Source organism: Staurois parvus, unplaced genomic scaffold (assembly GCF_062004578.1).
Source record: "Staurois parvus isolate SC_StPar_1 unplaced genomic scaffold, SC_StPar_1.0 ptg000437l, whole genome shotgun sequence".
NCBI classification, from domain to species: Eukaryota; Metazoa; Chordata; class Amphibia; order Anura; family Ranidae; genus Staurois; species Staurois parvus.
In genome coordinates, this window is record NW_028318233.1 from 4,466,284 (window position 1) to 4,488,066 (window position 21,783).

The 21,783-nt window shown below is 41.6% G+C and overlaps 1 protein-coding gene across 1 annotated transcript in view; it reads left to right on the top strand.

The window, feature by feature from the left end:
- PLCE1 (phospholipase C epsilon 1) overlaps positions 1 to 21,783 on the top strand; it is a 596,448-nt gene that overhangs the window by 441,607 nt on the left and 133,058 nt on the right. Inside the window, exons 20-21 of the mRNA XM_089687781.1 lie at positions 20,325 to 20,454; positions 21,352 to 21,393. Of these exons, the coding sequence (XP_089543907.1) occupies positions 20,325 to 20,454; positions 21,352 to 21,393 (172 nt within the window). The remainder of the gene's footprint in view (positions 1 to 20,324; positions 20,455 to 21,351; positions 21,394 to 21,783) is intronic.

Here is a 21,783-nt window from a genome sequence, read left to right on the forward strand (position 1 = left end):
CTAAAGATTAAGTCATATTATATTGTAAAGCGCTGAGCAAACTGTTGGCGCTATATAAATCCTGTATAATAATATGGGACAAATGAGTAATGGAGCTTGGTTTTGAATGCTCAGGCCCTGTGGTTGTCATCTTTATATCTTAATCGTACAGTAAAGGACACAGGCAATGTATTCATACACCCTGGGTTATAAACTCATACCTTCACGTGATTGACACTGGCTAACGTTCAAGGACATGCCCACTGGGCACCTTCCCTTATAACCATACCCCACTCTGTGAGTCTTTCAAATTCTTAATCAACTCCTCGCTGTCTTCTGATAGAAGCACTGCATCTGAATTGGCAAAACCTTAATGAGCTGCACCCGGACCCCATGCAATGGGAGCGACCTGTAATGCTAGTAAGGGCACTGGATCATTCATGGGCGCTCACCTCAGCACTTAAAACAAAGTGTGTAGTCAGCCACAGGGTGCTATACAGGTCCAGGGCCATGGAAGCATCTGGCTTCCCTCTTCCTTGTCAAAACATTAATTCAAGGTGTATCTTGCATCAGGCTCCCATTAAAGCATTCTATGCTTCCTTGATATCTCAACCTGGGTCTCTCTTTCCTGCAGAAACCACCCCTTGAACCCCCCAGGGATATCGCCTTACCTGTCCTCTCCTGCAAAGTGGCCTTTTTGTTAGTTATCACCTATGTCCGACATGTCTGTGGATTAGCAGCTTTCTCTTATAGAGAGCCGTTCCTCATTCTTCATAATGACAAGGATAATGACAAGGTAGTCTTATGTCCAGGACCATCCTTTCTTTCTAAGGTGGTATCACGCTTCCACCTCAGTGAAGACATAGTGTTGCCATCGTCATGCACTGCTTCAAAGCATCAGAAGCAAATCTTTCTTTGTTGCCTATTTGTAGTCAGAGTCATTAGATTCTTCCTCAGTGCAACAGTTTCCAGCAGGAAGACTGATTCCCTATTTGTCCTCTTCTCATGCCTTCAAAAAGGACACCCTGCTTCAAAGTCTACCATAACTCTATAGATCACCAGACTTTACACTCTAAAGGACAAATCGTGTCCTGTAAATTCCATATCTTGGAGTACAGTACAGGACACAGGCAACCCTGTCTTCCATCTTTGGTAACTGCATTGCTTGCTACTAAACAGAGGGCTCACAGAGTGGGGTAGGGTTCGAGAGTAGACATCCATTGGGTGTGTCCTCAAAAGTTTGCCAGTGCCCATTCACCTGAAGGTACAAGCCTATAAGCCAGAGTCTATAACTACTTTGCCTGTTTCCTGTGTTCAGTTAAGTCAAAATTCCTTTTTTGTTCCACCACATACTTAGTCAACCACTTCAAACCAATATATGCATATCATGTATCTTCACACCTGTTATGCAGAGGCTTATTCCAGATCAGGGACTCTCCATTTAATGAAGGATGAAGTATAACAGCCTTGGATCATGCACATTATAATCAATTCCATATTTCTCTCCAGATATGTTACATTTAGACCCTGAAGGGAAGTGGACCTCTGAAAACTTGTAAATCTGTACAGCCACAATGCTTGCAAGCCCCGTGGAAAGCGAGTTTATTTATTTTTGCTTGAAAAACAAAGAAATGTTAGGAATTCTTTAACAGTTAGTTTATACTGCCACGTACAGGAGGTTGAGACACTGGCAAGCAAAAAAATGTTAAGCTAGTCCCTGTATAACCCCACCTCCAACCACCATGCTTCTTTTTTTTCCTAGTATTCTAGGAGGCTGGATGGCTTTTTATTAGATCTGCATTATAATTTATTGGTATGGGGTACATTATAGATATTTATTTTTTGGGACATCAGTCAAGACTTTTAACACGCTACTTCAGCTAGACTCTACACAGCAGCTGTCTAGATTAGAGTACCCTTAGCAACAGTTCTGGAGGCTATACCCAGACTAGATTCTAGGATTCTGGGGCTAGCCTTGAATTATAACTTGAGGCACTGGGCTGTGCACTGTGGTGCTTTCCTGACCTTGTGTACTCTGTTAGTTAGACACAGAACACTCTCCAAGTTTAGAGTCCTGGCACAGCATATGGCTTTACCCAGTTTCTGAGTACACACGTAGTGACCATCGGGAGCTACCTCACAGTTGATATCATTGAGCACCATTTTATTACTCCTGCCACCACTATCATAATGCAGTAACAGGTAAGGCTGAGGGAATGGAGTGCTGACATCATCCCCAAGATGGAGGGTTACATGTTCCTGCTCTGCTCTCCTTCCTCCACTATTCAGCCTAGAGAATGGACTATCTAGCTGCAGCTCCTGAAGCACTTTGTGGATCATCATCCTATCTCAGTTCTCGATCTACACCCGCCTCCAGTAAATTAGTTACCCTTGGATGCCTGTGACCCTTATCACCAGCTGCTTGTGTTTATGAGTAAGCAGAATAACTTTTGGCCTAGTTTAATTCTACTAAGTAGTACATCATGTCTTTCCAAAGACACACAGAAGACAGTCCTGATGCAACAGTTGACCTCAGCGCATCTTCCTCTATTGTTTCTAGTGATATCTCTGTATTCCCAGAAAAATCAACACCTGTAACCTTGATCCTGGGACCCCTATTATTATACAGTTATCCTTATCAGAGTCTTCTGCAGCTCCACCGAGCAAGGCTGAGACCTCCTTTGTATTCACAAAACCTCTTATATGCATATTGGATTTTTTTTTGTCTGTCTGTGCACAATTAATAGAGCAGTATGCTTGCAGAGGTTCTCTCTGCGTTCTAGTGTAAGATACGGCTGAGTCTAATTCTCACCTTACTGGGCCTCCATCTTTAAGTACCGTATTTTTCGCTCCATAAGACGCACTTTTTTCCCCCCAAAAAAGGGGTGAAAATGTCAGTGCGTCTTATGGAGCGAATATGGAGTGGCCGGTCCGGTATTTCCACTGCCGCCGTGTCAGAATACTGGGCCGGCCGCTCAGCTCTGCAGTGGGACCTTACCTGTTCCTCTATCCAGCGGCGCGCTGTCTTCCCGGCTTCTGTAGTGTGCGTGACAGCTGGGTGCCAAGTGCGCATGCACACGAAGCGGTGCTCTTTGTGAATGGTAAGGCGGTACCTGGGACACATGACAGATCCCAGAAGCCGCCGGACCAATCACAAAGTGCAGCGCTTCTCGCTCATGCGCACTGAGCATCCGGCTGTCTGCCGAGCGCCCACACTACAGAAGCCGGGAAGACAGCGCGCGGCTCGATAGAGGAACAGGTAAGATCAAAGAACAACTCCGCGGAAGTAAGAGCGGGTACCTGTCAAATTCAGGTACCCGCTCCCCCCCTCCCCAAAGGTCAGCAGTCATCTCCTGTACTGTGTCCGCAGTCTCTGGTCATCTCCTGTACTGTGTCCGCAGTCTCTGGTCATCTCCTGTACTGTGTCCGCAGTCTCTGGTCATCTCCTGTACTGTGTCCGCAGTCTCTGGTCATCTCCTGTACTGTGTCCGCAGTCTCTGGTCATCTCCTGTACTGTGTCCGCAGTCTCTGGTCATCTCCTGTACTGTGTCCGCAGTCTCTGGTCATCTCCTGTACTGTGTCCGCAGTCTCTGGTCATCTCCTGTACTGTGTCCGCAGTCTCTGGTCATCTCCTGTACTGTGTCCGCAGTCTCTGGTCATCTCCTGTACTGTGTCCGCAGTCTCTGGTCATCTCCTGTACTGTGTCCGCAGTCTCTGGTCATCTCCTGTACTGTGTCCGCAGTCTCTGGTCATCTCCTGTACTGTGTCCGCAGTCTCTGGTCATCTCCTCTACTGTGTCCGCAGTCTCTGGTCATCTCCTCTACTGTGTCCGCAGTCTCTGGTCATCTCCTCTACTGTGTCCGCAGTCTCTGGTCATCTCCTCTACTGTGTCCGCAGTCTCTGGTCATCTCCTCTACTGTGTCCGCAGTCTCTGGTCATCTCCTCTACTGTGTCCGCAGTCTCTGGTCATCTCCTCTACTGTGTCCGCAGTCTCTGGTCATCTCCTGTACTGTGTCCGCAGTCTCTGGTCATCTCCTGTACTGTGTCCGCAGTCTCTGGTCATCTCCTGTACTGTGTCCGCAGTCTCTGGTCATCTCCTGTACTGTCCGCAGTCTCTGGTCATCTCCTGTACTATGTCTCTAGTCCATTAGTTCAGAATTTTTTTTTCCCCTGTTTTCTGCCTCTAAAACCTAGGTGCGTCTTATGGTCAGGTGCGTCTTACGGAGTGAAAAATACGGTATACCTGAAGCCCCTAATACCATCTCTTAATTTCTCAGTCTGCTCCTTAACAGCAAATTTCCTATGACTCCAATTTTCAAAAAGTTGTTTTTAAGATTTATGCAATATGTTCTACCCTGTAATTGAAGGAGCAGTCTGCTGTTCCGGTCTTATCGTCTTTTAGAGTTTTATGAATACAAAGATTCTCCCAACATAATCAGTATTTAAAACATTCCTTTATGAGAATTGAGATCAACCTACGGAATCATGGACCCCTCCTGACATTGCAAAGGAGCATTTTCCCGTTGAAAGGGAATTTATTGCAAAGGGGTGCTTGCCAACTGTAGACATGTACACCTTAATGAGCATGCCATTTAGTAGATCAAGAATGTCCCTTTACCATCTTATGGACAGACTTTTGGACTCCCTACTTAGGTCTTTGATTCACCTGAAGTTACTCTCCACCCTCTGTTGTGGGTGACTTTGGTTTGTAAAACTATGTCAAAATGGGTCAGATACATTAATGGGGACCCCCCCAGCAAATGCAAACCCTTGTGTTCTGGAACTTTAGAACAAATATCTAGAGCCCTGCCCTTCAGTTGTGGCAGCCTTTTACAAGCAACAAAGCTTATATCTTGCATGGGGTGATTCTGTATAGAAAAGAATCACCCCCTTTAAAATAATCACATGTTGTTGCTTTACAGCCTGAAATGAAGACAGACACCATTTTTATTTTGTCTAGCTGTATTTACTTAATGCAGTTATAACATCCAAGTGCAATATATAACACCAACATGTCAGAAAAAAAGAAATACAAAATAAAAAGCAGAATCTCGGAGTTGGAAAAAGGATCACCCCCTCCTAAAAATGACTTGTAAACTCAATCAGCTGTAGCTAATCACCTTCTCAATGGTACACAAAACCATTTGACTTTCAACTATGATCAGCGGTGGTCATTTTGATTAACTCAGCATGAAAACAGCTTTCCTGGAGCCTTTCAGTTCCTGGTAGTGCAACTGAAGCAAACCATCAACTATGGGTGGCAAGGCACTGTCAAAAGATCTCCGTGTTAAAGTTGTGGACAGGCACAAGCTAGGAGATGGATCCAAAAAATGTCAAAGACTTTATCAATACCTAGAAAGCAGTGAAGCCTATTATTAAGAAGTGGAAGGTATTTGGTACAACACAGACCCTGCCTGGATCAGCTCGTTGCTCCAAACTAAGACAAAAGAGCCAGAAGAAAACTGCTTAGAGAGGCTACCAAGACAGCAACTCTGAAGCAGTTTCAGGAATTTATGACAAACTGTGGTCTTTGTGTGCATATGAAAACAATATCACAAATTCTCTACGAATGTGGCTTGTATGAGAGAGTTGCAAGAAAAAAGCCACTCCTCAAGAAAGGCAGCATGAAGTCTCAACTGAGCTTTTCCAAAACACATCTTGAAGATTTTGAGATCACATGGAAAAAGGTATTATGGTCAGATGAAACTAAAACTGAATTTTTTGTCCTCAACACTAAATGATATGTGAGAGTCCAAAGTCTCAAAAGAACCCATACAAGTACACCCATCACATGAGGTTCTAAGGCTATTAACAAGATGCAATGTAATGTGAGTGCATTGGTTTTCTATTTATCTTTATTGCATAATAAACAATATCATGCTATGGAAGTTCTTTCTCTTTATGGATCCTGTGGGAGCTGGTCATATTGATTAGAGCCATTTAAAGGGGAATATCGAGCTGATCTTGGTCTGGAAGGCATATGCTGTTACTTCTGTTGTGAAATTGTTTGGAGGATGCGATTTGATCTGGGAGGATCCAGAAGTGATCCAAAAGGCTTGTAGGCCCTTTTAGGGTCACGGAAAGGAGGACAGAAGCCAATCTAGCTGTGTGTGGATTCATCACCAGAGGCTGCAACGCACAAGATTCACCTGCATGTTTTTAAATTTTTTTTGTGGACACTGGTGTCACGTATTGTCAGATTGGATTTGCGTTTATATATTTTACAGAAGATTTATATGTTTTCTATTCACAGTATTGTTACTGGTTCATTACTGGATCAATCATATATTTTTATAGTGGTTTATATATTAATTTATATATTTATTATATGATATGAGTGTTTTGGACACAGAACACTTTTTTGTCACTTTTTTTTTGCAGGATTTATTCCCCCAGTGTTCGGATCGCATGTGTGGTTTTTCACTATATATCAATATGTTGTATTGATCCTTTTCACTTGTGTTAATTTATCCAGTATTAAGTTGGTTGTTTTTTCACTATTAACCACATCAATATTCCCTATTGGGGATTTCAGTCACTGTTTGGTTAGAGAGCTACACCTATTTTTTGTATTTTTATTTTCCTGACAGACCGGCTCCACTGTGGCCTAGTACAGGTTCGGTCTGCTCCACCATACTGGTGTTCTCACCACTTCCGGGTGTCTCTGCTAGGTCAGAATGATGTCACTTCTTGTAGTTTTGCACCAGGCGGAGCTACAGGAAGTGAAGATGTTCCAACCTGGCGGAGACACCCGGAGGTGGATTTCTGGATGCAGTACAACCTATCATCCACCTCACCAACTGCTCCACATCCGCCACCCCCCTCTGCCAATCCCTTCACTGGCTCCCAATTGCCCAGCGCATCAAATTCAAACTGCTAACTCTGACCTACTAAGCCATTCACAACGCTGCCCCCAACTACCTAACTGACCTGATACCCAAATACTACCCTACCCGCGCCCTTTGCTCCTCACAGGACTTCCTACTCTCTAGCTCCCTGATATCCTGTTTCTAGAGAAACACAGTACAAATAGTATCGATATTCTGTCTTGTCCCATGTTCTGTTCCCCTTGCATTTGTACAGCGCTGAGCAAACCCTTTGGCGCTATATAAATACTGTATATTAATAATAATATTGAGTGATGGAGTGAAGCACTGGAGGCAATACTGAAGTCATTGAATTGTTGTTTGCACTATTTTGCATGGAGCTCTTTTATATTAACCTCCCTGGAGGTATTCCCAAGTGTAGCTCAGGGTAGAGTTTCAGCACCACAAGCAGTAACCCCGAGCTACACTCGGGAATACCTTGCAGCTTTGCTCCGGGATCTGTTCTTCACTTACTTTGTCCTTCGCTCCCGCGATGTCCCCCCTGCAGCGTCTTTTGCAATATCCTCCAGCCGATGCCGGCATCTGTCTTCCGGGTTCCGTTCCCTGCAACATCAGGATTAGAGATGAGCGAATTATTCAAAAATTCGATTCGGCTGATTCGCCGAATTTGCGGGAGAAATTCGATTCGATGCGAATTTATTCGCTGCGAATTTAACTTATTAAAAGGGTTTCTAGGCTTCAGAGAGCCTTTATATTAGTGCAGAACACTGTACCTTTAATTTAAATGCCCTTGGAGTCTGCTGGGGAAGAGAAATAATACTGTCAGTCAGTATGACATGCAGATGAGTGCCGTCGATCTTAGAATCACCGCACACTTCACTCATTTGGGCAGTCACGGGGCACGACGAAGAAGAAGAAGAAGAATGAAAAGAAGAAGAAGAAGAATGAAAAGAAGAATGAAAAGAAGAAGAAGAATGAAAAGAAGAAGAATGAAAAGAAGAATGAGAAGAAGAATGAAAAGAAGAATGAAAAGAAGAATGAAAAGAAGAAGAAGAAGAATGAAAAGAAGAATGAAAAGAAGAAGAAGAATGAAAAGAAGAATGAAAAGAAGAAGAAGAAGAATGAAAAGAAGAAGAAGAATGAAAAGAAGAAGAATGAAAAGAAGAAGAAGAATGAAAAGAAGAAGAAGAATGAGAAGAAGAATGAAAAGAAGAAGAAGAATGAAAAGAAGAATGAAAAGAAGAAGAAGAATGAAAAGAAGAAGAAGAAGAATGAAAAGAAGAAGAATGAAAAGAAGAAGAAGAATGAGAAGAAGAATGAAAAGAAGAATGAGAAGAAGAAGAAGAATGAAAAGAAGAAGAATGAAAAGAAGAAGAAGAATGAAAAGAAGAAGAAGAATGAAAAGAAGAAGAAGAATGAAAAGAAGAAGAATGAAAAGAAGAAGAAGAAGGAAAAGAAGAAGAAGAAGAAGGAAAAGAAGAAGAAGAAGAAGGAAAAGAAGAAGAAGAAGAATGAAAAGAAGAAGAATGAAAAGAAGAAGAAGAATGAAAAGAAGAAGAATTCCAGTACAGCAAAAAGTGTATCTGCAGAGAGCTCCGCTATTTCTGACAGTTCTCTGACAGTTCCTTCACATTTACAGCGGTTGAAACATTGTATCTATTTATTTCCGAATAAAAACATCTGTATCCTAAATGGAAACAAATAGATACAATGTTTCAACGGCTGTAAATGTGAAGGAACTGTCAGAGAACTGTCAGAAATAGCGGAGCTCTCTGCAGTGACACTTTTTGCCGGCTGATCGGGAAAAATTCGATTCGTGCATCCGAAGTTTGCTAAAATTCGGATTCGGTGCGAATCGAATTTTTCCTAATATTCGAAACGAATTCCACTTCGCCAAGTTCGATTCGCTCATCTCTAATCAGGATGTACGGGGATGGAACTGGCGGGAAAATGTCAAAAAGTGACATTCACTAAATACACTAAAATCACATAGTAAAACATTGTTTCAAACCATTTCAAATACATTTTGTCCCTAGTGCTTTGTCTTGTGCCCTGCCTGCATTTTTACTGTTCGTTCTGCCTTGAAACTGAGAAATGTCCATGGCATCCAAAAAGCGTCCCTTTAGGTCAAAAGCGGTTTTAGACCAGCTAGAGAACAGCGATAGTAAATTAGAACTACTTGCAGAATTGAGTGATAATGATTTGTGGGGAAATTCGTCATCAGACACTGAAAACGATTTTGCAACTTTGCTCAGTGATGTGTGAACTTGGCGCTATATTTCAAATTTCAGTGTTTTTGGTTTGATTATATTATTGAATTAAATGTATTATATTATTATTTTTTATGATTATTTATTAAATTCTAATTTATGATTTCGTGTTTCAAATTTTAACATACCCGGTATGTTTACTAGACTCTTGTTCGGACAGATTTCAGTGAGTTATTCCTAAAAATGACAGGCCTACAATAAAAAAAACTACATATTTCCATGCAAAAAAATGTACCGCTTTGAGCACAGAAATACTGACATAATCAGACCGCTAGGGAGGCTACATGGAAAAAGAAAAGTTGGAATTTGCACAATTTTGGATAAAGAGAAATTGCATTTTATGTGGACTTTTCTAGCACTTTAATGAGTTTGTGTATTAGTAATGCTTAAATTAATGTATTTGCATATGATTGGCTATAGGAGCGCTGTACACTGTGAATAATATAAAAAAACTTCCTATTGATATATGTATTGCAAATTCTAGATGTGCAAAGTTAGTAGAGACATATCCCAACAGACTAAAGGCTGTAATTACCCACTTTCCTACTGGGCACTTATACCTTCTTCGTGCCCAGGCCAATTTTCAGCTTTCAGCGCTGACGCACTTTGAATGACAATTGCGCGGTCATGCACCACTTATCCATATGAAATTTTTATAATTTTTTCACACATATAGAGCTTTCTTTTGGTGTTATTTAATTGCAACTGGGTGTTTTTATTTTTTGCACTATTAACAAAAAAAGCAAAAAATTTGAAAAAAGTTTTTCTTTGTTTCTATTATAAACTTTTGCAAACAGGTAATTTTTCTCCTTCACTGATGTGCATTGATGAGGCTGCACTGATAGGCAGCACTGATGATGTAGCACTGATGAGGCGGCACTGCTGGGCATTGATGAGAAGGCACTGATGATGCTGCACTGATATGCAGCAACTGACTGATGGCACTGCTGGCGCAACTGCTGGCCAGCACTGCTGGGGGCACTGATGAGCGGCACTGCAGGGTACTGATCATCAGTACCCTGATGATCAGTGCCAATCTGCTCTGTGACAGCTCCCATTTATCGGCAGTACTTTCCTCACACTGTGACAGGGTGAGGGAAATGCTGCTGATAACCTACAACTGTATTTACTCCATGATCTGCTGTGTCATTGGACAAAGCTGATCACGTGGTAAAAGGCCGCCGTGATTGGCCTTTTATCTCATCACGTGATCAGCTGTGTCCGTAGGACACAGCGATCATGGAGATCACCGGGTGTGCACAGGAGGGCGCGTTCTTGGAAGACATCATATGATGCCCTCCCAGAACTGGATAACCATGCCGTAGCCGGCTTTGGCTATAGTGCAGTTACTAAGTGGTTAAAGCAAATGGTGGTTCAACTAAATGCTAGCACAAAGGGATGATGCTTTTACCAAATCAGTAGATTGTTTATGAACTTTTTTTAAAAAAAATTTTCTGACATGTTGGTGTTCTATCTTTCACTAGGAAGTTATACAGTGCATCCAGAAAGTATTCACGGTGCTTAACTTTTGCCACATTTTGTTATGTTACAGCCTTATTCCAAAATGAATTAAATTCATTTTTTTCCTCAACATTCTACAAACAATACCCCATAATGACAACGTGAAAGAAGTTTGTTTTGAAATCTTTGCAATTTATTAAAAATGAAAAATTCTCATAAACATAAGTATTCACAGCCTTTGCCATGACACTCAAAATTGAGCTCTGGTGCATCCTGTTCCCACTCATCATCCTTGAGATGTTTCCACAGTTAATAGTGCATGTCAGAGCACAAACCAAGCAGTGAAGTCCAAGGAATTGTCCGTAGACCTCCGAGACAGGATTGTATCAAGGAACAGATCTGGGGAAGGGTACAGAAAAATGTCTGCAGCATTGAAGGTTGCAATGAGCACAGTGGCCTCCATCATCCATAAATGGAAGAAGTTTGGAACCACCAGGAATCTTCCTAGAGCAGGCCACCCAGCCAAAATGAGCTATCGAGGGAAAAGGGCCTTAGCCAGGGAGGTAGCCAAGCACTCGATGGTCACTCTGAAAGAGCTCCAGTGTTTCTCTGTGGAGAGAGGAGAACCTTCAAGAAGAACAACCATCTCTGCAGCACTCCACTAATCAGGCCAGTATGGTAGAGTGGCCAAATGGAAGCCACTCCTCAGTAAAAAGCAAATGCCAGCCTACCTGGAATTTACCAAAAGGCACCTGAGGGACTCTGAGACCATGAGAAACAAAACTCTCAGGTCTGGGGAAACAAATATTAAACTCTTTGGCCTGAATGCCAAGTGTCATGTCTGGAGGAAACCGGGCACTGTTCACCACCTGGGCAATACCAACCCTAAAGTGAAGCATGGTAGTGGCAGCATCATGCTGTGGGGATGTTTTTCAGCAGCAGGAACTGGGAGACTAGTCAGGATCGAAAGAAAGATGAATGCAGCAATGTACAGAGACAACCTTTTTTTTTTTTTAAGATACTTTTATTGGCTTTTAACGCAAAACATACAAAAGATACAAAACCAAGGTCCAACAAGTAAACATTGTTGAACAAACAAAACAAAACAGCTCACATTGCCGTACATTTCCATCATATCAAAGCATACAATAGACTGAATGAATGCACTCCAAGGAAAAGAGGACTGTACACAACTGGTGGAGAAATCTCACTCAAGATAATGGTTTTATAGAGGACAAAGTAAGGGCACTGGAAAGCCATTTTTCCCATAATTTGTGTAATTGGGCATTTTCGTGAGCTCAAAAGTTAGTTTATACAAGGGGAGGTAATCATTAAGTTTAAGCCAAGAGGCCACTATGGACTATAAGTCCACACCCTCTGAAACAATCTGCTGTAGGTAATAAATCCATCTTATACAACTGGGCAGGAGTAAGATGAGAAAGATGGAAAATTTTAAATTGGATAATTCTATCTTTAGAGATAACAGATTTAATGTAGGTATCACTGAATTTGGACCAGTCTGCCTCCTTAAATGGTGTGTCCATTGAAACCCATCTAGCCTGGGCAACCCAAAATCTAGGATTGGAGTCCAGCATCAGAGCAGAATAATAAATAGAGATCAACTGAGTAGGGGCAGGTTGTCATAATAACTTTTCTAAGGGGGTAATCTGTAAAGGGTTATCTAAAGTCCCAAATTGCGTGCGCACTGCATGTCAAAGTTGATAATAAAATAAGTAGTGAGGTAGGTCAGATTCCACTCTCAATTGTTGGAATGTAAATAGATGGCATTGATATTTAATTCCTCTAGAAGACCATCGCTGGGGGTCAGGCAGGGAATAGAGTTCTTGCAAAGTGGGATTAAGCCACAGAGGATTATTGGGAGATACGACCCAGGAGGTTTTAAATATTTGGGTCAGCATGACAGTAAACAAGGATAAGGATGTACATAGCATAGTAGTACTAGGATAGGCGGGTACCTGGTGTCGATAAATAATATTATGCAGGGCTTCCAAGGACGAAGCTATAGCCGCCTCAGTAGTAGTGCAGGCATGAGCGGAAGTAAGGAACAGCCAATCATGTATGTGAACCGTTTGGGACACCAGGTAATATAGATAGATGTTAGGGAAGACCAGTCCCACCAAAGAGGTGGGCGGCCTCAAAACCTCCATTGGCATACTGGGGGAGCGATGTTTCTAGAGAAACACAGTACAAATCGTATCGATTTGTTTAAATTGGGTTTTAGGTATTTTGCTAGGGGAATTAGCTAGCACATACAACAGCTTTGGGAGATTAATCATCTTCAGGATATTAATCTTTCCCTTCAAGTCGAACGGCAGAACCATCCACTGCCTGGTATGGATCCACAACTGGGTAATCAATGGACATATATTGTTAGGAATGTAGGAGTTCAATGGCAGTTGTATCGTAATCCCTATATATCTGAACGTGGTAACAACTTGTAGTTGAGACTCCGGGTGAATCACAGACACTGCACCAGGATCGAGGGGAAATAGGTTAGATTTATCCCAATTCACTTGGAAGCCAGAGTAATTTCTTGTAGTAGAGTATACAATGAGGCATGGGGGTCAGCTAAATATACCAAGGTATCATCATAAAGGGAAATGCATTCCTCTATCGTATCAATAGAAAGACCTCTAATAGAAGGGGAACTAGTGCAAATAATAGGGGAGATAAGGGGCAACCCTGCCTGGTGCCCCTATGTATCGGAAAGGCATTCGTAACATAGGAATTCACTCTAATTCTGGCCACAGGTTCCATGCAAAGCAGACATATCCAGGCTATCATACGAGGGCCAAAGCTGTAGAGACGTAGTACCTGAAATAGATAGGGCCATTCCACACTATCAAAGGCCTTACAGGTGTCCAGAGAGACAACAACACATGTAGAGGAGCAGTCATGAGGGTATTGCAAATTATGAAACGAATTAGGAATGTTCATTTTAGTGGAGCGACCAGGTATAAATCCACTCTGGTCTCCCTTCACCAGAGTCTCCACTACATCATTCATACGATTGGCCAATACTTTTGCCAGAATTTTAACATCAACATTAATGAGGGAAATCTGCCTATATGAATCACATTTAAGAGGGTCTTTATGAGCTTTCAAAATAATTGTATTCATTAATACAATCAATGCCTCTTGTATAGTGGGAGGTAACACACCTGTCTCTAGGGCTTCATTAAACTTCCGAAGAAGGAATGGGCTAATCAGCGATCTGAAACAGGGTCTTATGAGTTGATAATTGTGAAATAGCCAGGTCTATCTCCTCAACTGAGATTGGTACCTCCAGATCCCCTCGCACACTCAGGGACAAAGATTGGAGGGTAAACCGTGCCAAATAGTCGAGTAACTGATCTGTGGAGTAGTGGGCAATTGTAACATAAAGATCAGTGTAGTATGACAGAAAGGTATCCACAACTGCCAGGGTGTAGTACCTAACTGTCCAGAAGGCAAACATATCCAGGGAATAGAACTAGGGGCATATGCAGGCCTAGTTAAATAAGCCAGCAGGCGGCCAGCCTTGTTACCATGTTCAAAATTTTTTGGGCAGTATATAGCATTTTTCTTTAAGTAAGGTCTAACAAGTGGAGTTCATAATCTCTACGTTTCAGCAGCCATTCCGCTCTTGTAAGGGGACCAGGGTTAGCAGTACAATTACTTTCAGCCGCCATCAGACTCCAGTTCCTTGGTGCCCACCTGAGCATTTTTTGTAACATACCAGTAACAGATATAAATGTTTCATGGAGGGTAGTTTTAAATGCCTCCCACTCCGTGGAGAGGTCAACAGTGCCCAAATTTGTATTCCAATAATCAGGAATACCTTGATCACATACAGTGGGGATCGAAAGTTTGGGCACCCCAGCTAAAAATTTGTATTAATGTGCATAAAGAAGCCAAGGAAAGATGGAAAAATCTCCAAAAGGCATCAAATTACAGATTAGACATTCTTATAATATGTCAACAAAAGTTAGATTTTATTTCCATCATTTACACTTTAAAAATAACAGAAAACAAAAAAATGGTGTCTGCAAAAGTTTGGGCACCCTGCAGAGTTAATATCTTGTACTGCCCCCTTTGGCAAGTATCACAGCTTGTAAACGCTTTTTGTAGCCAGCCAAGAGTCTTTCAATTCTTGTTTGAGGTATCTTTGCCCATTCTTCCTTACAAAAGTCTTCCAGTTCTTTGAGATTTCTGGGCTGTCTGTCACGCACTGCTCTTTTAAGGTCTATCCATAGATTTTCAATTATGTTGAGGTCAGGAGATTGTGAAGGCCATGGCAAAACCTTCAGTTTACGCCTCTTGATGTAATCCCCCGTGGATTTCGAGGTGTGTTTAGGATCATTATCCATTTGTGGAAGCCATCCTCTCTTTAACTTTAGCATTTTCACAGATGGCATCAAGTTACCATCCAAAATTTGCTGAAATTTTATTGAATCCATTTTTCCTTCTACTCGTGAGATGTTCCCTGTGCCACTGGCTGCAACACAACCCCAAAGCATGATTGATCCAACCCCATGCTTAACAGTTGGACAGAGGTTCTTTTCATTAAATTCTGTGCCCCTTCTTCTCCAAACGTATCTTTGCTCATTCCGGCCAAAAAGTTCAATTTTAACCTCATCGGTCCACAGAACTTGTTTCCAAAATGCATCAGGCTTGTCTATATGTTCATTTGCAAAGTTCAAACGATGATTTTTGTGGTGAGGACGTAGAAGAGGTTTTCTTCTGATGACTCTTCCATGAAGACCATATTTGTACAAGTATCTCTTTATAGTGGAATAGTGTACCACAACTCCAGTGTCTGCCAGATCTTTCTGGAGGGATCGTGCAGTCAAACGTGGGTTTTGAATTGTTTTTCTCACAATCCTGTGAGCTGTTCTGTCTGATATTTTTCTTGGTCTTCCAGATCTTGCTTTAACTTCCACTGTTCCTGATGACTGCCATTTCTTAATTACATTCCGAACAGAGGATACTGACATCTGAAAACGCTTTGCTATCTTCTTATAGCCTTCTCCAGCTTTATGAGCGTCAACTATTTTCAGTTTCAGTTTTCTAGACAACTGCTTAGAAGAACCCATGGTGCTGATTGTTGGGGCAAGGTCAGATGAGTCTAGGCATTTAAAACCTTTGAGCTTGACATCACCTGGTCTTCCCAGACGATGATTGAGAACAATCCATGACACTGGCAGGTCTCAGCTTTGCAAAGGGGGCAGTGCATGCTATAAATTCTGCAGGGTGCCCAAACTTTTGCAGACACCATTTTTTTGTTTTCTGTTATTTTGAAAGTGTAAATAATGGAAATAAAATCTAACTTTTGTTGACATATTATAAGAATGTCTAATCTGTAATTTGATGCCTTTTGGAGATTTTTCCATCTTTCCTTGGCTTCTTTATGCACATTAATACAAATTTTTAGCTGGGGTGCCCAAACTTTCGATCCCCACTGTACACTGCTTGTACCACCCCATCCTCCAACCTCTGCGGATTCAAACACCACATTGCAGAACCAGTGCACGTAAGCAGGAGGAGGTCCACGGAGAGCGGGGCATGATCCGAAATACCGCTAGGTAGATAGCCAACTGCAGAGATCACAGGAAGCGTAGTTACAGAAGCAAAGGCCATATCAAGACGTGACATAGTATTAAAGGAGTCAGAGTGGCAGGAGTATTGATGAGCTTGACAGCGTGACAGCTCGAGAGGAGAGAAATGTCGATAACCGGCATTTCCCTGTTTACATGTGTTCAGCTGTGATTGGACACCGAGCCGACATCTTCAGCTCTTTCCGTGATCGGTGATTCCGATCGGCGTGCTGCGCACTCCCTGAGCCGCACATGCGCAGTGAGAATGGGAGGATGTCATATGATGTCCTCCCAGAACGAGAGAACCACCTTACGTCCATCATACTACTATATGGCGGGCGGGAGGTGGTTAAAGGGTGTCATTCTTTTCTATACCCACTGTATGTGTAGAGCAGTGCAGCTGCATGCTTGGGATGTTGAGAAGATGCATAATGAGCAAGTCTTCAGTCCTGCTTACTTCCCTAGTAAAGATTTGATTCCACAATAGAATATCTGATTCTTCAGTCCTTCTGCAGTTCTGGTCCCTACTTACTGCACTGACCCTTATGTGAACCCTAGTGCCTTTTCCTGGCCTCCCCATTGTCCAACACTCAAGAGACTACCCTTAAGAGAATTAGTTTCACAGTTTGTGAAGTGCTAAGGGTCCTATCATCCCCAATCCTTGTCTAGATACAACTGACTAGTACCGTTACTCTTCAATCATTTGCAAGTGTATCTGCCCTGCTCAACTCCTCCTTAACTCCCTGTAGACCTTTTACCTTTTTCAGGTGGTAGCTGTTTTTTTACTGTTCACAGCTTCAGGGTATTAGGGATTATCATGGAATTCCCTTTTAGCATGCCCCCCACCCCGTGCAGTCTCTTAGTCCTTTTCAATATCTCTCCCTCGGTTAGAGAATTTGGAAATGAAGTAACCAAGCTCCTATCCTAGGACACCCTTAATTGATTCATCCTACTTCCTATATTGAACAAGGATCCAAGCTGGTAACTTTAGACCAAGAATTCCTGAAAGCTTTTTGCCATACTCTAGCCAGGATGGGCATGGGCCCTCCTATATTGGGAGGACACCCTTAATGGATGTATCTTATTTCTTATTCCTTGAAACTGGATCTCTGATACAGACAGTTCCCAAGTTTTTGGGGATCCCTCTTTTGGTTAGTCTTTTAATCTGTCCTCCACTGGACTTCATCTGGAGACTGCAAGATCTTCACCTCTAGAAAGGTTAGACCTACCAACTCTACTGAAAATGTTGTTTGTGTCATTTGTGACCACACTATCCCAGAATAGTGGTATTGCCTTTTAGAACCGCTTTTCTGATGCTTCCCACTTGCCACAAAGAGGGTTTTGACCAGAGGTGCACCTCTCTTCTTCCCTACAAGGAAATATCTGTCACTAGAAGATTCTATGCTCTCCTAGAAGATCAATAGACAAGACACATTGGGGCCAACAAAAAACTTTGGTATAGACGCCACAGACATACAGTGATTACTGCAGGCAACAAATGAGGCTTAAGTGCTAGTATATTCCATGAATATGTTAAAATAAATGTATTAGTATGAAAAAAAAGTAAAAATAGTTGATACAAGAAAGAAAAAAAAAAGTACGAAACACAACGCCTTGAATGGCCATGTTTCATAAAGACAGCTAAAAAGTCTCAAAAATAGGTACAGATGTACACATATATACCACAGCAAGCTGCATCATCACAGAACCGATAACCACAGATCTATCATTTTTTTTATCTCTAGTTATCTGTGGTAAGGGAAGCTCCCCAGAATGGTATTACAACCTTAAAATGACCACTAGTGGATAATAGCATAACATAAGAATAGGATGTGAGTAAACAAAAGATAATATAGACCTAACCAGGCCTCTCTTTCTATAGGGACTTGAAGGAGCCATGATAAAAAATGGCACCGTTAAATCCCTCCCCATCTGGGTACTCTTCCACCCTGCCTACTTGGCTATGATGGCCATAAGGGGCCTTGGGTGATAAAGAGGCAATGTTTAGGGTATTGTGGGCTTTACTTATCCATATGTTTGTGCTATTTCACCAATTAGGGCCTACTCCAGTATCACCCTCTTCAATTGCCCATAGATAACCTGTCCACTTGGTAGGGTTAATCATGTATGCATTTAGGCATAATTTTTCAAGACACACTGGGGATTACTGTCAAATCTGGTGCAACTCTACATAAAAACCAATCAGTTTCCAGGTTCTATTGCCAAAGCTTAATTGAACAAGCCAAAGGTAGAAGCGGATTGGCTACCATGCACAGCTGCACTAGATTCTGACTGTACCAGTTTTAGTAAATCTCCCCCACTGTTACTCTTATCCAGGTTTTCCCTAAAAAGGGAATAGTGTAAATTTGGAGGCCTTCTTGGTATTTGATTACTGGAAGATAGATCCTCTTCTGTGACCGAGCTTCTGTCTTCTGAGGAAGTCTCAGAGATTCCTCCCTCTTTCCTATTCTTTAACAGGTAAATATTCCTAGTGTTAGAATTAGGATTCTTACTGTTTGCTCCTCAGTGGAGGATTTTGTTCTTACAGGGGTATGTTAGGTCATTCTTCAAATCATATATTTTATAAATGGTTAGGCGTGTGTGCAGTGTGATTGCCACAGCCCTGAAACATTTATGGCTGTTAGTTGAAACATTTATGGCTGTTTTCCTTCCCATCTGTCCAGATGTTCTTGTGTGCTAGTTTGTGATATAATATATCCTCATTCCTGCAATTCTTTAAATTTTTGTTCTTGGCTTTAAATGCACTTTAAGAAGGATTCAGGGTTAACACTCCTACATTTCCCCAGTTTAAGGGTTCTTTCCCTTCCATTTACTTCTTATGCTGTGAGGGCTGTCACATCCACAAATATATTTTTGCCTGTACATGTTCTGTCCAAGTTCCTTTTCTTGAATTCAAGGGTTAGATATGCTAGGCTCTAGCCTTTCCTGCAGTTGTCCAAATGTTTTTGTTTTACTATTGCAAATGGCATGAACTTGATCCATTATATATTTCTCCACACTAGTTTTTGGTCTAGTTTTCTCCCTGTCAAGTGGTGTGCTGTTCCACCTGTTTTTTGATGGGTGGGTGGTTGGTTGTTCCTCTGTTTGTTGATTGAGAGTCATTGCTCCTTTGGATAGCACTTTTTTCCCTTAGAGGTGATTTTCTATCCTGATCTGGATCACCTGGTTGATCTTCAGTGTCCTCCTCTTGTGGCAATTTCCATATCGGATTGTTAAAAATCCCAAAAGTGTAAGATGCAACAAAAGTCACTATCTGCAATAAAACATAAGCAACAATCCAATAAGATTTTACTTTCTTGAATCCTGTGATCTTGTGTGCAAGATACATAAACTTCCTCTGTGATATTCCCTTTTTGGGTGGGCCCTCACCTTTTGAGAATGACCCCCACATCCAAGGTCATAGAAGCGCTGTTTAATCAAATCCAGGCCTCTCAGATCACTCTCAGAAATCTCTCCTCTCCAGATTGGTCCCTTGTTAATCTCAACAATCAACAAGGAGCCCAGTTGTGTGGGATAAATATATTTCTCAAAATGAAAATAAAACTGGCTTAGTGCTCACTGTGTCATATTTTATTATCCCTATAAATAGCTCAACCAGCTTGCTCTCAGATTTCTCTTCAGTAACACTGTCCTTATTTGTGGAGTTGATGGAGTCCATTGATGACTTCTGCAGTGTAGAATCTGCAGTTGAATATAAGATAGAGGAACTTCATACCTCTGAGAGAATGCTGCTTTGAATGTGCCAACTGTTTAAGAATTTCTAACAGTCCTGTGTTCCTCAATGGACAATACATTAGATTCTTGTCCAAATCATATAATGTTTTTCCATGTTTTTGCATTGAGGAACAAAGGCCCTGTCTCTCTGTGTTATTAGCGCCACTATTGCTTGCTTACAAAACTGAACCATGGCGTTTAGAGACAGCATAATGTTGTGGTTAGCTTAATGTCTTTTTGTACCGGAGTCCCAATGTCTTGTAGACAGCAGTAGAACAGACTGTTCAAGGATTCCTAATATTCCTGTATCCCTCAGTGGACTTCGGGAAAAAGAATGTACAACTAGCCTAAATACTTTTATTGTGTAAATATGAGACATTAATGTATAACAATGGTTGTTTTATACAATTCTTGAGATACAATGTTTGTTTTATATTTATATTTTATCATCGTAGGCTCATCAACTTGCCAACATGCAAGCACAGGCCAGCAATGGTACCCAGGTCTTGAATACCAGCACTACAAATGAAGAAGAGGAGGATGATGAAGACGATTATGATTATGACTATGAATCACTCTCAGATGGTATGCAGTTTTATTTACAACAAGGGCTTATTTTGTGCAAACTAACTTAAAGCAATTCTAAAGGTTAATTTTATTTTTTTTAAATATATCTATACTTACCTGCTGTGTGCAGTGGTATTGCACAGAGCAGTCTGGATCCTCCTCTTCTCGGGTCCCCTCTGGCTCTTCCTGTCTGTCGGGTGCCCCCACAGCAAGCAGCTTGCTATGGGGGCACCCACTGCTCTGTGTCCAATCTCACACAGACACACACACACACGGAGTTGTGTCTTGGCCCCACCCCCTCACTCCTCATTGGCTGACTGGCTGTGATTGACAGCAGTGGAGGTCAAGGTCTCCCGTTTGCTGTCTCAGCCAATGAGGAGGCAGAAATCCAGGACAGCCGAGGATGTCATTCACATGGCTGGATCGCGGTGAGGCTCAGGTAAGTATTGAGGGGGCTGGGGGAGCTGCTGCACACAGAAGGTTTTTTTTACCTTCATGCATAAAATGCATGAAGGTAAAAAACCTTCAGCCTTTACAACCACTTTAATGGTATCCTCAAACAAAATTTATTTGCTACTTTTGTACCAGTGGAACTAACTTGTTTAGTTAATCCACCCTTTATATTAAGTGGCAAAGTCGCGCTTGATTTCAGAATGTGTTATTGGCACTGAAAAGGCAATAATACAAACACACTATGTTTTTCAAAACTAATAAACTAATGACAGTGCATGAACCACAACTTGTACTGTATTTTCATACAGATCCAATCTTCAATATCTATACCTATGTAACAGATAACAGCTTCCAGACATAATTTTTTCCTTTATCCTGTCAATTACTGAATCATAATGACTTGTATTGCCTGTTTAATCAACATTTCCTTCTCTGATTGCTTGTTTGACTCTTTTCCTGTAGCTGATGTCCTTAATGCTTCCCCTGCGCCTAACAGCCAGGAAGGTAAAAGCCATTTCAATGGATGTTCTAACTGCATGGATTTATACCACTCATCTCCTGTTAATTAAGTGCTCTGTTCACAGAAATATACATGCTGCCTTGTGTGTATGTGCTTACATTTCTGGTGTACATTAATATTGTTTTGATACTTAAGCTATAGCATATCCTTTCATTTTTTACTGCATTTCAAGGCTGAGGAAACAGTGAATAAATGTAACACCAACAATTGGATGGTGCACAATTGCTTGGTCATGTGATACATGATTAAAGCCCTTTATTGCTTAACTGGTTGTTTAGTAGTGGAAATGTTAGATGAATACATATTATGAGGAGAATTTTGTTGGAAATTTAGTGTTTTTCCTCATGTTCTGATAGCAGTGCATATTTGCAGCT